At 40.3% G+C, this 15,037-nt stretch overlaps 2 protein-coding genes and 1 long non-coding RNA gene across 3 annotated transcripts; 2 read left to right on the top strand and 1 right to left on the bottom strand.

Annotated features, from left to right (window-relative positions):
- The first annotated feature begins 1,859 nt into the window (after positions 1-1,859).
- LOC115738940 (homeobox-leucine zipper protein ATHB-6-like) lies at positions 1,860-5,180 on the top strand. Its single transcript, XM_030671754.2, has 3 exons — positions 1,860-2,644; positions 3,218-3,615; positions 4,145-5,180. The coding sequence occupies exons 1-3, from the start codon at positions 2,584-2,586 to the stop codon at positions 4,712-4,714; spliced, it is 1,029 nt and encodes a 342-aa protein (XP_030527614.2). The 5' UTR covers positions 1,860-2,583; the 3' UTR covers positions 4,715-5,180.
- LOC125315374 lies at positions 2,704-3,223 on the bottom strand. Its single transcript, XR_007198612.1, has 2 exons — positions 2,903-3,223; positions 2,704-2,859 (listed from the first exon to the last, which is right to left on the bottom strand). It is a non-coding gene; the product is annotated as an uncharacterized LOC125315374 (long non-coding RNA).
- Positions 5,181-7,325: 2,145 nt separating the features above from the next.
- Positions 7,326-14,843, top strand: LOC115738938 (bifunctional riboflavin biosynthesis protein RIBA 1, chloroplastic). The gene is made up of 8 exons (XM_030671752.2): positions 7,326-7,341; positions 7,389-7,528; positions 8,409-8,790; positions 8,912-9,133; positions 9,874-10,196; positions 11,581-11,710; positions 13,456-13,752; positions 14,279-14,843. Exons 2-8 carry the CDS (start codon positions 7,476-7,478, stop codon positions 14,501-14,503), a joined length of 1,632 nt encoding a protein of 543 aa, XP_030527612.2. The 5' UTR covers positions 7,326-7,341; positions 7,389-7,475; the 3' UTR covers positions 14,504-14,843.
- The last annotated feature ends 194 nt before the right edge of the window (positions 14,844-15,037 follow it).

The following is a 15,037-nucleotide window of genomic DNA, read 5'->3' as shown; positions in this document are numbered from 1 at the left end:
TGCACATAAATTTTTAAGAGGCAAATGTGAAATATTATTTTTGATAAAATATCTCTTTTGCCTTTGATTTCTGCAAAAAAGTGAAAAAAATAAATAACGCAAAATTATTCCGAGAACTTATAAAAGAAAATGATTAATCGAAAGCTAAGGTGATTTTCAGATATTGTTTTACTAATCAACCATTTTGTTGTATTGATTCACATTTAAAAAAAAACATAATGAGTATTCAATTTTTGTTATTTGGCCTTTTTGTTATTAATCCCTCTTTCGCCTTAATCGGGTTTCTTTTTCTTATAGCATCTCTTGGAGTTCTATTTATAGTTCCATAAATCTTTAACAGTTTTAAGTTTTTTTTTTGTGCAATATTAATATTTTGGTTAATTTAGTTTTCTCCCCCGTTTTTCAATATGATTTTTTTTATGGTAGTTAAAGTAAAAGAGAGATTTAATCGAAAAAAAAATATGTAATATAGAGAGATTTCCCTTGACGAATAAGATGACAAAATAGATTCACGATTTTGTTCTTTATAAGTCATGCGCCTTGGACATGCTAAAGTAAAAAAGAACATTGGAAAATTCCACGTAAGGATCTAAAGTGCCATCATTTTTTACAAAAAAGATCTAAAATAGATTTTATTTCAAATAAGAGTTTAAAGTGCCATCATAATTTCAAAGAAGGGTATGGCCGAAGAGTGTTTTTACCCTTTAATTTATTTTTTTATGTTGTCCTCTCTTTTTTTTCTTTTTTCTCTCCCCTCCCCGGCGACCCGCTCCCGAGTTTGGCAACCTCTGCTGATGGCCCAAGGGAGGAAAAGGGAAAAAGAAAAAAATAATCAAAATATTAAATGATAAGAATGCCCTTAGTCATGCCATTCTTAAAATAATGAGGGCAATTTAAGTTTTTATTTGAAATATTTCAAAGAAAAATGTAGGGTTAATTCGCCGTAATAAAACTAAAATTTATGAGGTAAATTTGGAAAAGTGTACGGCCCTCAAATTTCTTGGAGTTTTATCTAATTTTCCTCCATTTTTGATAAGGTTGACTAAGGGTGCGCATGGAAACACTTCTCTCCGAGAAATCAACTTTTGATCAGAAGTTGATTTATTTACTTATCCTCAAAATTAGAATTTGATTTTTCTACTTCTGCTCCAGATTGATTTTTTATCAGAAAAATTCGTTTGGTAACGGTTGAAAATTTATACTTTTGAAACATCATTAACAAAATTTTCAGCGGCGATGGTCAACGGCGGTGGTGATAGTCGGCGGCGGCAGATGGTCAACTGGCGGCGCAGTGGTCCCGGGGCGGCGGCGGGGCGGTCGGTGGCCTGGGCGCATGCATGGCAGCCGGCGGCGGTGGGTGGGCGGTGGCCGGCAACGGCTATGGTCGGCAACTGACGGTTGCAGCAACGGTGGTCGGCGGAGGCGGGTGTGGTCCAAGAAGTGATTCTGGAGTCGAGAAGTTAAAACTTTTTACTTCTCAAAATTGGCCAAAAATCCTATTAGAAGTGGAAAATCTTGCCGTAAGTGAAAAATCATATCAGAAGTCAATTTTTTTACCAAACGGATTTCTACTTCGATCGGGTTTTTATCAAATATATTTCTCTGTAAGATAGAGTTCTGGCAGAGAAATGGAATTTCAGAAGTGATTTCATGCTGGCCCTAAGTATCACCTCATCAGCTCCAAAATATCTCCCCCGAAAGCCAGTACGACCGGCTATTCCCGGTTGGCAGAGAGTTGCATTTGGCTTGAATTTTGGGTTCATTTCATTTTGCTCAAAATGCAATCCTTGGCACTTAACCCCAGTCAGATTCTAACCCGAGTGCCCGACTCAAAGCTGGTTTATTTAAACAGAGAGAAAGTGCGTGACCACCAGCTGGCCAGTGAAATTGCTTCTCTGATCTTCCAATCTCTCACTCCAAAACCCGTTCCTGGTTTCTCTTACCTTCATACTCTCTCTCCTCTTTCCCACCTATCACAGGAACTGCAGCCCAAGACTGTGCAGTGTTGAAAAACTTCTTGCAAAATTGATTGGGTAATGATGATGTAGAGAGAGAGAAAGAAAGAGAGAGCATCAAATCAGTGCAAGCCATTGGTGATTGGCGACTTCTTTTCTGGGTTGGGTTGGTCTTTGCTTGTGGAGTTTGTTCTTGTCCCTGTGCATGAATTTTCTTCGGCCGTGCTCATGCATTCTCCTTCTCCTTCTTCTTCATCATCATCATCATTTTTGGCTTTGATGGGTTCACGAGGAGGAGAGTTTGGGGAGAGAGAGAGAGATGGGGGAGAGGAAAGGAGAGAGAAGTGGCTGTGCATCTGTGTACAGAACTGCACAAGCTGGTCTTGCTTCAGACATAGGCACTCTGCTTCCATGGCTGCTTTTAAGTAAGACGCAAGAGAAACCTTGCTTTAAAATTCTCCACTCGAGTGTCATGAACTTGCACTGAAAGTGCCAAACCAAGAAGAAGAAAGAAACCCCTGGCAAACACGAAAAGAGTCAAAAAGTAAAAGAGCAAGCTCGATCTTTACTTGATCTGATATAAGGTCTCTCTGTTTGAGAGAAAGTCACAGTCCAACTTTTTCCAGACATGAAGAGACTTGGCAGCTCAGATTCGTTGGGTGCTCTGATGTCCATCTGCCCACCTTCAGGTTCAACTTCTTAAATTAACTTAAAAATCCATCCTTTTTGTTTTTGGAACTCGCTCTTTCTTTATTTTTTCACAAGATTCACAAGCATTAGCAATGCTAGTTTTGCATAAAGTGATAGACCCATGCGACAGTACATGCTCTTCTGGTCCTGCTCCTACACCTTTTCAACTTCATCGATCTCGCGTGGAATACCAATTATTCCCACCCCCATGTGCCTCAAAAGACCAGAATTTTTGTTGTTTTCTTTTCTTTCCAGACAAAAGAACAAAAAAGAAGCAAGTAAAAAGACCAGTTTTGATTCAACTTCAAGACCTTCACGCCCCCTTCTTTTCTGGGTTTTCGATCTCAGTCCAACTCACAAAACTTTTGTGCTTATTCGCTTGATTTGAACTGATTCGGCGGAACTACAGCACTGTCCCAAACACCAGCATCTTCTTCCTTCTTTCCCGACCCAAAAGAAAGCAAGAAGAAAGAACAGTTTCCAATCCTATTTCAACCCACTTGCGGACTCATTTCCGGGTTTCAATCTTGAGCCTAACCCACCAATCTTTTCTGCGTTTTATCTCGATCCAGAGGAATTGCAACACAGTCCGAGAAACAGCAACCCCATCTACAACAGCAGGGACCTGCAGTCCATGTTGGAGCTGGGCCTCGACGAGGAAGGCTGTGTGGAGGACCAGGCCGCCGGGCACGTGGCCGGCGAGAAGAAGAGGAGGCTGAGCATCGACCAGGTCAAGGCCTTGGAGAAGAACTTCGAGGTCGAGAACAAGCTCGAGCCGGAGAGGAAGGTGAAGCTGGCCCAGGAGCTGGGGCTGCAGCCGCGGCAGGTGGCCGTGTGGTTCCAGAACCGCCGTGCGCGGTGGAAGACGAAGCAGCTGGAGAGAGACTACGGCGTGCTCAAGTCCAATTACGAAGCTCTCAAGCTCAACCACGACGCTCTCAAGCACGACAACGAGGCCCTTCGCAAGGAGGTAAGAAAACAGTCAAACACCGTACTGTGCATGGGTCAATTGCGAATGACGTGATGACGTCATATGTTGGGTATGATCGTAGATCAGTGAAATTATTTACCATGGTATGGTGAAATTGTCCTCACGTGATTATATATCTTGTGATGTTCCTAGAATGAAGGTAATAGAAACTTAATTGACGTGACTTGGATTTTGATGAAGGCTCTTTAATCGTGAATGAAATGAAACATATCGTGTAATCGCGAAATAACACGGTACCCGAAAGTTATTTCTAAACGATCTGTATTATGTCATGATAAATGTCGCGACGCCTTTAGAAAAATCTCTCTAGCAATTATATTTGCGTAATTTCCCTAATTGATTTAGAGTGTTGTTCTAATATTAAGGAATTGGAATCCAATGTCAAAGAATGGATAACTTTGATGAATTCTGCCCAATTTTTTGGCTGAATATGATCCTGTAATTGTCAAATTTATGGTCTGTCATACCAATTCGTTAGTTAATATTTGTAAATCGATTTTTGCCGCAGATACAGGAACTGAAATCCAAGCTCAACGAAGAAGAAGACAACCCCGAGAGCAACCTCTCCGTCAAAGAAGAGGTCATCATGCCTGGCCACGACTCCGACAAGATCCGGGCCACGGACGCCGGCGACGAAACCAAAGCCCCTCCTCCCCCTCCGGTCGCTGCTCCTCCCCCTCGCGAGCTAAGCTTCAACAATGGCGGGCTTAAGGACGGGTCGTCCGACAGCGACTCGAGCGCGATCGTGAACGAAGAGAATGCCGCGACCAGCAGCAGCAGCCCGAACCCCGCCGTCCAGAGCCACAGCGGCTTCTTGACATTCATCGGGTCGTCATCCTCTTCCGCCTCCCCACCGCCACCGCCGCCATCTTCCTTTGGGGGTTGCTTCGGCTTCCAGTTCCAGAGAGTGTACCAGCCTCAGCCTCAGCCTCCTCATCACCACCACCACCACCACCACCAGAGTCAGTACGTGAAGATGGAGGAGCACAATTTCCTCGGCGGCGAGGAGGACTGCAACTTCTTCTCCGACGAGCAGGCTCCGACGCTGCAATGGTACTGCCCCGATCAGTGGAACTGACGGATCCCAACCTTCTTTCGGTGGATGGAACTACAGATTAGAGAGAGACGAATGGAGGGAACACCTAACGGCATGGGCCGACGAAGCGATATGAATTTTCGGGTACATGATGGCGCGAATCACTTCGACTGGGCATGACACGAGGAGAGTAAGATCGAGAGAGGGGTTCGGTTGTGGACCGGGAATTCGAGTAGTATACGGATGCAAATTGAAATTGAATATGATGCGATATGCTAATGTTTTGTTTCCTCTTGTGATGGATCATGAGAACTAAGCAATGGACTATGGATAAGTCAAAACAAGAACTCATGAACAAGTTGAGGACCCAATTAAAATTATCGTGGGTGTCTCTTAGGTCCATTGGGTGAATAATAGTGTCTCAAATTCCTGACCACAAGACATTATCAATGCGCGATCAAATTATATTCCTGATCAATCGGCAGGCAGCAGCAAATCTGACCCAAAACACAAAAAATTAAAGTTGGGAAGCAACTTGGATTAATTCACTTCGGGCACTGTCTACTAGCCTCTATCTAGTTTCATTGTTTTGTCTTTTAATGGGTGGTGCTTTTACGTGGGCACGCTTGATATCAAAATTTCAATGACAAATGATGTTGTTACGTCAAAATGCACATTTATATATAATTGTGAAGCGCTCTCTCCCTCTTTTTGGCGCGTAATTTGGTACAATATTGACCCTTTTGCCATCCTAAAAGTCTGCCGTGAGCTACTCATTGACATTATTGTTCATTTTGATCTATCATATGCCGATGTTGGGAGCGTGCAGTTAACATTTGATATCTTCATCCAGGGAGATTGCTAAGAAGGGCCCAAGTCCGAACTCGTTAACGTATTCGATTGGACCCACATTCACTCAAATGTTTAAACCATTGAGTTATGGGCCAACTTGGATATATTAAATGCTCCACACTACTCTATGTCAATTTTTCGATGTGAGACTTTTTTAACACATCTCACACTTGCATCTTAACAATCACCCCTTTTCGCATGAGCTCTGGTGTAAGGGTTTGCTCCACCTTTAATTCAAGTTTTCTTATGCATCAACTTATTTCGACTTGAATCTCCAATGCCCAACTTTACTGTCGGGCCCACGTTGCTACACCACAACACCCACCTGCCCGAAAACCAACAACGATATAATTCTAATTACCTTCATCCGGGGAAATCGCCAAGGGAAAGCCAAGTCCAAGCTTGTTAATATATTCAATTGGACCTACTTTCACTTAAAATCTTAAGTTATTGAGTTATGGGTCAATTTGGATATATTAGCAGTTTCACGTCATACCAATTCTCCGAGGAGGGACTTTGCCAACGTAATTCACACATACATCTCAACAACCGGATCTCACGATTTGTCCTTTGGCATACAATTAAGCACCGACAAAAGAAGAAGAAGAAGAAAGGAGGTCACACGTATAAATCGTGCTCTTACCCAAGCACACTTGCCATCAGATTCCCAATACCAAACTTGTCTTCATGTCAAAAGGCTTATCTTATAAGTTAATTCCAGTTTTACATATATTATCCAAGAACGCTCTCACTCTATTTGGTGCACAATTTGGCTCCTTCTTGCCTCCTTCGCCATCCTAGAAGTCTACTAGAAGTTGTTTCTTTTTTAGGCCTCTTCGCCCCGAACAATCACTCCCCGCCGTCTTTGGACCGGGTCGTTTCAGCGATGCATTCCTCACCTTCTCACAATACATACGGATGCCCTATCTCTTTAGGATATCCTATACGGAGCAAGTTTCTCTCGCTTTGAATTCTTGGCACGCAACAATCCAAGTGCAGCCAGATTATTGGACAATAGGTCAACACATTTCGTTATAATAGGAATCAACAGTAAGCTCGATAGAGAGCGTTGATGATAATCTCGACGTTTCCTAGCGAGCCTTGTTCCGAACCCATGAAGTCTGGACTTTTTAACTTAACACGAGAATGACAAAAATGATGTAGAATCTACCAATCCTAATTGACCCTGTATGGAACATGCCTCTCCAAATTTAACCGGCCATGGACCTTAATTGATTCATTGTGCCATGTTGGCTAAGTAAATCACTAGTCAATTGGTATTTGAATACGCATCCGCCAATGCACACTTGTATAATGTAGACATACAATATGATTCTCAATTCTAAATTAATACGAATTGTTTAGGTTATCTCAACGTAAATGTGTCCGAACACTAGTCGACGTGGAAATGCACGATACAATTTACGCTTTTTACTACTTGATTTTTCTTAAAGCGTGTTGCACCCATGTACTCAGATTCATGGGGGCGAAATAACAAATATTCTCAATGCTTCAACTTGAATGATAAATTTTGTACATCGAATTTCACAAATTATGATAAATTACTGATGAAAAATGGTCCAAACACCAAGAGATTAAGTAATTAACATATGAACTTATGGAATTAAAATTTGAGACTAAAGAAAATTCAAAATTTCTCTATCGACACCACTTAGGATAAAACAATGAAGATGAACTGTACTCTCATAGGAACCATCTTGTTTGTAGATGGCGACGACGTTCTGAATTTTCAGGGAAAATTGACATCACTTTCTCGCTATTTATGATTCGATTCATTTGGATTATCTTAAGAATCACAGTACCGAGAAAATATATAATTTGCTCGAGACTCCCAGAGGAAAAATAATTCTGTCAGAGCGCTAAAGTGCTGTAATATCCGACCGGTGATTTTCCCGACCATCCGCTCGCTCGCGCTCGTTTTGGGGCGATAATGGCTTCCCTCGGCCTTCGTCACTCATATTCCTCCGTGTTCTCGAGTTCGGAGTATTCTCTCTTTCTCTCTCTCTCTCTCTCTCTCTCTCTCTCTCTCATGCCAGTGAACCAGAGTGGAAAGTTCGGTGATTTTAAAATTTGATCCTGTTGGCATGTCGTGCTCACCCTTTTCTTTAAATAATGCGATTCAGAATTTGTGCCTGTTCTTCGTTCCCGAAGCGACATTCTTTACTTGCGTTGGGATGTTCCAGATGAAGGGCTGACGCCGATACTGATGGAAGATGCTGAGATTTAAGCGTGTAATTCTTTAATTTTGCGTGGTGGGTGATGGAAACTAGGTGAATTGTTGAGATCTGGAATCAGCTAGTTCCTAGTCCTTAGTATTATAAACATTCAGCTGAAAAGGTGGCTCTTGACTTCTTGTTGATGGATTGGTTATCTTAGAAATTGAATGGGGCTGATCGAAAAGGAGAAGAAGAGACGATTATGCTTATAATTTGTACTGAACTTTGGCTTTTGTGGTGACCATCAATATGTTTTTGGGGCCAGTTTGCGTTTCATTCCAGGCATGCCTAATTAGGAGCGATTTGTTAGCGCCCATATAAAGGGTATTGTTAACTGGTGGCCTGAACACTGGTTCCAAAGCACCGAATACAGATGAACCGAAGAAAAGCGTTGTAGTGAAAACTGCAAACTTTCCTCTATTGTTCCTTCACGAGTGCCCTTATATTATAAGCTTTGTGAGTTGTGATAAATAGAAGATAACCTCTTATGAACCATGCTGTGGTTATTTATATTCGGAATCTCAGTTGTTTTGGAGAAGATTATATATAATCTATGGGAATTCAATTTCGATGTGTTGGCAGTTTTGATATTCGAAGTACAATTTATGACGAATGAGGAAGGATGGCTAATTCTTTCTTTTCTCCAGACAACATAGCTGTAAGCATGGAGTGAGTACTTCCACATCATACCTCTCCAAATCTGGTGTGTTCTTCAGGATTCCAAGCAAACCCTGTAGATCAAGGGCTATCAGAAAAGTGACATTTGCGGTACTTTATGGGGAGGATGATCTCTTACCCTATTCCTATAACAATGGGGCGACCTCAGGGCAAAATGTTATATTAGATGAACAAGTGCTGCCCAAAAGGGTTCATGTTAACTCCAATGGTGTGGCGTTTGGGACGCTTGCTGCTGAAATAACACCGACTACTCAAGATTTTTTTCCTAATGAAGATGTTTATGACCTTGATGTACCTACAGAAGGATTTTCTTCAATTCCGGAGGCATTTGAAGACATTCGTCAAGGCAAGGTTGAAGCTTCCTTACCAATCATTCTGTTTGTCATTGGTCTCCCCAATCAAAATTCTTCTCCTCATCTGTTATTTGGAGATTGGAATGGGAAAGGGTATCAAATTCTGTGTGTTCTTGCAGTTTGTTATTGTTGTAGATGATGAAGACAGAGAAAATGAGGGAGATTTAATAATGGCAGCATCTTTGGTAACGCCTGAAGCTATGGCCTTTATAGTGAAGCATGGCACTGGTATCGTATGTGTGAGCATGAGAGAAGAAGACTTGGAGAGGCTGCAACTTCCCTTGATGGTGACCCGTAAGGAGAATGAGGAAAAGCTATGCACAGCTTTTACTATTTCAGTGGTATGGATCTTCATGTATGTTAGGTCAAGCTACTACCATTTAATATTTTTTTGGGAAAGTTTTATAAAGAGCTTTTACCCAGACAGAAAAGCTTAAATTGGCCTCTTGCTTTGGAAGACAATTAAATCCAAAAGATGGCATGAATGACCGTCCCATTTGATGTTTCATTTCTCTTATTTTACGGTCTTACGGAACAGTTTGGTTTTTACTGTGCGTAAATGCGATATCCATGACGTGATTCTTCTGCTTTTATTGTTCGGGATGCGAGTAGTTTGAGAGCCATCAAAAGGTTTTATCATCATGCAATGGTTAGGAATATAGGTCTTTCATTGACTTAATGATATTATCTAGTTACTCAATACCATATTAGATGTCAATGGATGCTGTTCGACGTCTTTTCTGAATAATCATTTTAGCCGCTTTATGAAAATCGGTCTTTATATCGAGCACGATGTAATTGCTGATAATTGTGCACATGGTTTTTTAGGCAAAAGTTTGGTTCGTGTGAGAGAATTTTGTAGTTGGATACATGCTAGAAAGGAGATTGAAGTTTCCAGGAGAGAATGCATCGTCCTGCTGAGGGCGTTAGCACGAAATTAACTATAGGCTGCATTTTTCCTTTTGCTGTTGTAGTTGACTGAAGGAACAAGTTTGTAAATTTCTAATATTTCAGCAGTGTCTTCTCATGGACGGTTACTTGATTAACTGTGAGATCTGAGTCAGTCATCTTTTCATATAAGGACGCAAGACGCGGGACAACTACTGGTGTCTCAGCTCATGATAGAGCCAGGACTATATTGTCTCTTGCATCGAAAGATTCAAAACCTGAAGATTTTAATCGACCTGGCCATGTTTTCCCTCTGAAATATAGAGAAGGAGGGGTTCTCAAAAGAGCTGGGCATACAGAAGCTTCTCTTGATCTGGCGATGTTGGCTGGATTGGAGCCTATTGGAGTTTTATGTGAGATAGTGGATGATGATGGTTCTATGGCCAGATTACCAAAGCTTCGACAATTTGCGCTGAAAGAGAACTTGAAAATAATTTCAATTGCTGATTTGATCAGGTACTTTTGCCACCCTTATTGCTTAAACCGAAAAATAATTTCAATTGCTGATTTGATCAGGTACTTTTGCACCTTATTGCATGCTCAATTTTTCCCTTTTTAAGTGCTTTGTCCCTTTGGTTTTGGCCGAGACAGTCTTCAATCGCCGTCAGAGTGGTCATTTTCAGCCATTTATTGTAAAATGGTGAATCTCCTTTCTGAGCATCCAATCTGAGAGTTGATTTCCCCTGTGGAATTTCCACAATCAAGCAACTAAACACCTGTATATCTTGTTTGTCTTCTGTACAAAATCCCAATTGAGGCTTCCTCTGTAAGTCAGATGTCCACAAAACTATGACTTGTCAAATTCAGCGATCTAGATTGCTATTAGTGGTACCCTGTGCTCGTGTCATCTGATATTTGATTGTATATCTCCTGAAATTAAATGCAAATTACTTTTTTTTTTTTGTCTTTTTGCTTCATCTGTGGATAATTCATTGTTTAGATTTCATTTGGAATCTCATGCATTTTTTCCTGTTAGATCTAAGCTATGTTATGCATTAGGATCAAGAAGCATTGTGGTACCCTGTGCTCGTGTCATCTGATATTTGATTGTATATCTCCTGGAATTAAATGCAAATTACTTTTTTTTTTTTTTGTCTTTTTGCTTCATCTGTGGATAATTCATTGTTTAGATTTCATTTGGAATCTCATGCATTTTTTCCTGTTAGATCTAAGCTATGTTATGCATTAGGATCAAGAAGCATTGTGGCTTTATGGAGCTGTTAGAAGTGTTCGAGTTATTAGAAGTACATTGGAAGAGTTAAGCTAGATTGGAGAAATTATTCATAATGTAATAATCAGCATAATTTCAGTTGCTCCCTGTTAGGTACGGTAATTTATATTTTCAAAAATTGAAATCACATTAATTGATGCTCAAATTGTGGTACAATTATTAGTTCAATCATTCTATTAGTTACGCAACAAATAATATTTATGCTTAAGTAAAAATGTATTATATAATTAAATTTCATTATGAATAATTATTAAATGATAGATGAGGTTTTTATATTAGTTAACGCTTAGATTAAAATTATAATAAAAAATATATTATTAAAGTGTTAGGTATTGCACTACTCAAACTCATCAATGTAATAGGTATTAGGCCTCAACTCACGCTCCTTAGGCGAATCTTGTGAAGGGACATTTCCATATTTTGCCAATCTGGCAATTAGATTCTCACTGAGGTCTGGTGATGTGAGATGCTATTGGAACTCGGAAGATGTGACATTTCCATCATCGTGTTTCCAGTGTGGCATGCATATGGTTTTTCTGTTAGTATATGTGTTCTTTGATACAAATAATCCAGTGCGATAAAATTTGTTTTCTGCTTTTTTTATGGCAGATATAGAAGAAAAAGGGATAAGTTGGTGGAGCAGGCTGGTGTTGCCCCTATACCCACGATGTGGGGGCCTTTCATGGCCTTCTGTTATAGATCACTGCTTGATGGGGTTGAGCATATTGCCATGGTTAAAGTAAGTGCCATTGCAGAAGAACTGAAGAATATTTCAATAAGTTACTATTAAACTGGTACCAGATGAATGATGCAGGAATGATCTCTCAGTTTGCCCAGTGTTTCGACTTTCAATTGATATATGAGATGCAACAGCTTACTCAAATAGTTCGTGACTCTGTTCTTTCCCCTTTAAGGCTTGTTATGATGTGTGATTTATTTTTGTGGTTGCCATCACTTACATGGTTTACAAAACTTTCAAAGACAGAAGATAGCAAGTTTTCTTTCGACAACTCGAAGGTGCTGTATTACTTTGGTTCAACAATTTTTAGCAGGTTGCTGGAAAGATATTTATTTGTGTATCCTTAGTAACTTTCATTTAATTGGTCTATGTCAGGATGTAGATACATGGGATAACATTAGCTGTATGCTTCGACTGTCTGTTTAATTTATTCTGGACAAGGGCTGGTCATCTGCTTTATGTAATATATCTTCAAAGTAGGTCGTAACCACTACACTTCCTTGGATGTAATGAAACGAGAAAAATGAAGAAGATAAAAGATGCTTCTTCTCTTGCTTCAAATTTCAGAGTACCTGTAGTTGGAAGTTCCGAATTACTGATCTTCTTGTTCTGTACTTAACGCTTTTTTCTACTTGATTTGACTTTCTCAGTATAATCTATATGCGACAGTAGATGTTATGCCTGTGGAGTGGGAGGAATATAAGAACTCCAGAAGATTGAAAATACTCTATTTCTATTGTTGGGTTTGTAAGACCATCCACGCCTGCAAAGATGTTCATTTAATTGTGAATTTCATTGATGAACCAATCCCTTAGTGGTGACGGAAGCAAAGGAGGTAAAATATATCGAAATGAGGAAAAACAGGCGGGTGGTACTCGGGGGTTTTGAGAGAAGAGAAACCAAAAGACTAGTCACAATCTAGTCGTCTTAAAATAATACCTGCAATCAATACAAATATAGCCTATCGAGTAAACACACCACAAAATGATGGGAGCTTTGGACTAGATAATGCTGCATGTGCTTTTCAATATAATGAGTTATCATAATTATTTTCATGGGGTTGGGGGAAGGACAACATTTCCCTTCAAGACAATTTTGTTCTCATTCTTTACTATATAAATCAAACATAATGTGTTCGTTTATATGGAGGAGGTTTATCTCCTGGTTGGTTAGCAAATTCTCAATTTTTCACAATAGTTCAGTAGTTACGTGGAACACCAACTCAAGCGAAAATGAACTCTAAGTTTTCAAACTTGTAAGAAGTTTCTACGTGCTGTTTAGTACTAGAAATTGTCACGTGGTCATCAATTTTAACACTTGACTTTTGATAAGGATGTTTCACTAAGGTTGTAAGTATTAAACATACATGATTAAGTCGGCATATGGCAGAAGCCTTTCAGTTGTAATAGACCTGGTTAGTTGTATGCTCTTGTTGTTTCCAAAAATTCTTGAAGTGTGAGTAAAAGGTTCTTCTTCAACAGAGTGATGAAAGGTATTTAACTGAAGCAATGGATACTTCTGAAGCCAACAAAAGTAATTATGAATTCTCATCACCGCTCGGCAGCTAACTGCTATGATAATCCTGTTTTGTGCAACAAGTTTCTGACTAGCAAAGTTTATTATATGACACCACAGATTGGACAGTTCTGTCAGTATATTACTTGTTAATGCCATGTCTTATGATAATCAGTATATACTTTATCTAGTCGAAATGAATAAGGAGGTTTGAACTTTGATACCTTTAGGGTGAGATTGGAGATGGACACAACATTCTTGTGAGGGTACATTCCGAGTGTCTCACAGGCGATATATTTGGATCGGCGAGATGTGACTGTGGAAATCAGCTGGCGCTTGCTATGAAACAAATCGAGGCTGCTGGGAGGGGTGTGCTGGTGTATCTTCGTGGGCATGAAGGGAGAGGGATCGGTTTGGGCCATAAGCTTCGTGCTTACAACTTACAAGACGATGGTCGTGACACTGTAGAAGCCAACGAAGAACTTGGATTACCTGTTGATTCCAGGGAATATGGCATTGGTGCTCAGGTACTTGCTAAAATCCCATTCTCTCTGGTGCCATCACATTGGGCCTGCATATTTATTTCTAATGTAACTTGGATGTTGTCGCATTATTCGCACGTTCGGAGTATCCTATATTTTGTTTGCTCTCTGTTCAGTGTACTTAATCCCATCCCCTGCAATGTATCATAAGTGCACACGCGAATCACACGTTGGCTCTAGCCATGTCGGCTTCGCCAGATCAGGTGAGGTCGACGTTCAAACTTGTTTATGGAAGAGGTACAAGCTTCTTGATTTTGAACTCGCACCAGACTTCTAATTTTGTCTTAATGCTTTAAAGTACAATAAAACTACAGATAACACCGGCTGATGTGCTTGAAAGGTCTCTCTTTGTTGCAAAAGCAGTCTCTGCTGTCCCGTATGCTTTGTTAAAACTGCATATCCCTTTTCTCTAGTTCGGTCTATTTCTTTTTGCACCCGTTTCTTTTCCCCTCTTTCATTGCGATGTATGAGTTGTTGACCGGTGACCAAATCCCTGACCAAATCACTGCAGATTTTACGGGATATAGGTGTACACACGATGAGGTTGATGACAAACAATCCTGCCAAGTATGTAGGTCTCAAAGGCTATGGTTTGGCCATAGTTGGTCGGGTGCCGTTATTGACGCCTCTCACCATGGAGAACAGAAGATATCTGGAGACAAAGCGTGCGAAGATGGGTCATGTCTATGGCCACGAAGATAGCGATTCCACTGCAGATAACTCTTCCGAGACATGAGCAGTTTTAAGAACGCGACCCCGCCTTTCAATTTTTTGTGCTTGTTCACAGCATTATGGATTTCCCAACATTTTGGCTAAACACAGCATTTTTGTTTTCTCTTGTCCCTTGGAGATGACTATGCTAGGGGTAATCAATGTCTCTGAAAATGATCCCCTGTGGATATTTGTTTGGAACCGTAAGCAATTTGTTATAGAATTTATCATGTAAATTATACCTAACCAAATGTTTTTAAAAGTTTGACCCGGTTTTGACCTCGGATCAAGCTTCGTGAAGATTTGGTTAGAGGGTGGACTTGGATCGTATTTATCAAAAGCTTTCCAACATTAGTCAGTTTTCACAAATCTGGCCGTGGAAAACCACAAGGAATTGTATTTTTCTAAACGAATGCGACCATATGACCTCGAAGTTCTTGGAGAACTTGCGAATTTCTCCATAAATGGCATTTTCAAGAAGTTCAGATCACGAGCTTTCCGATGCATGGAGGACGGATCGAACCATATAAAGCCAAGGAACGATCACGTCGGGTCCAAT

Source organism: Rhodamnia argentea, chromosome 1 (assembly GCF_020921035.1).
Source record: "Rhodamnia argentea isolate NSW1041297 chromosome 1, ASM2092103v1, whole genome shotgun sequence".
Lineage (NCBI taxonomy): Eukaryota > Viridiplantae > Streptophyta > Magnoliopsida > Myrtales > Myrtaceae > Rhodamnia > Rhodamnia argentea.
Note: the sequence above shows the minus strand (reverse complement) of the source record. Positions and strands in the feature narration are given on the sequence as shown.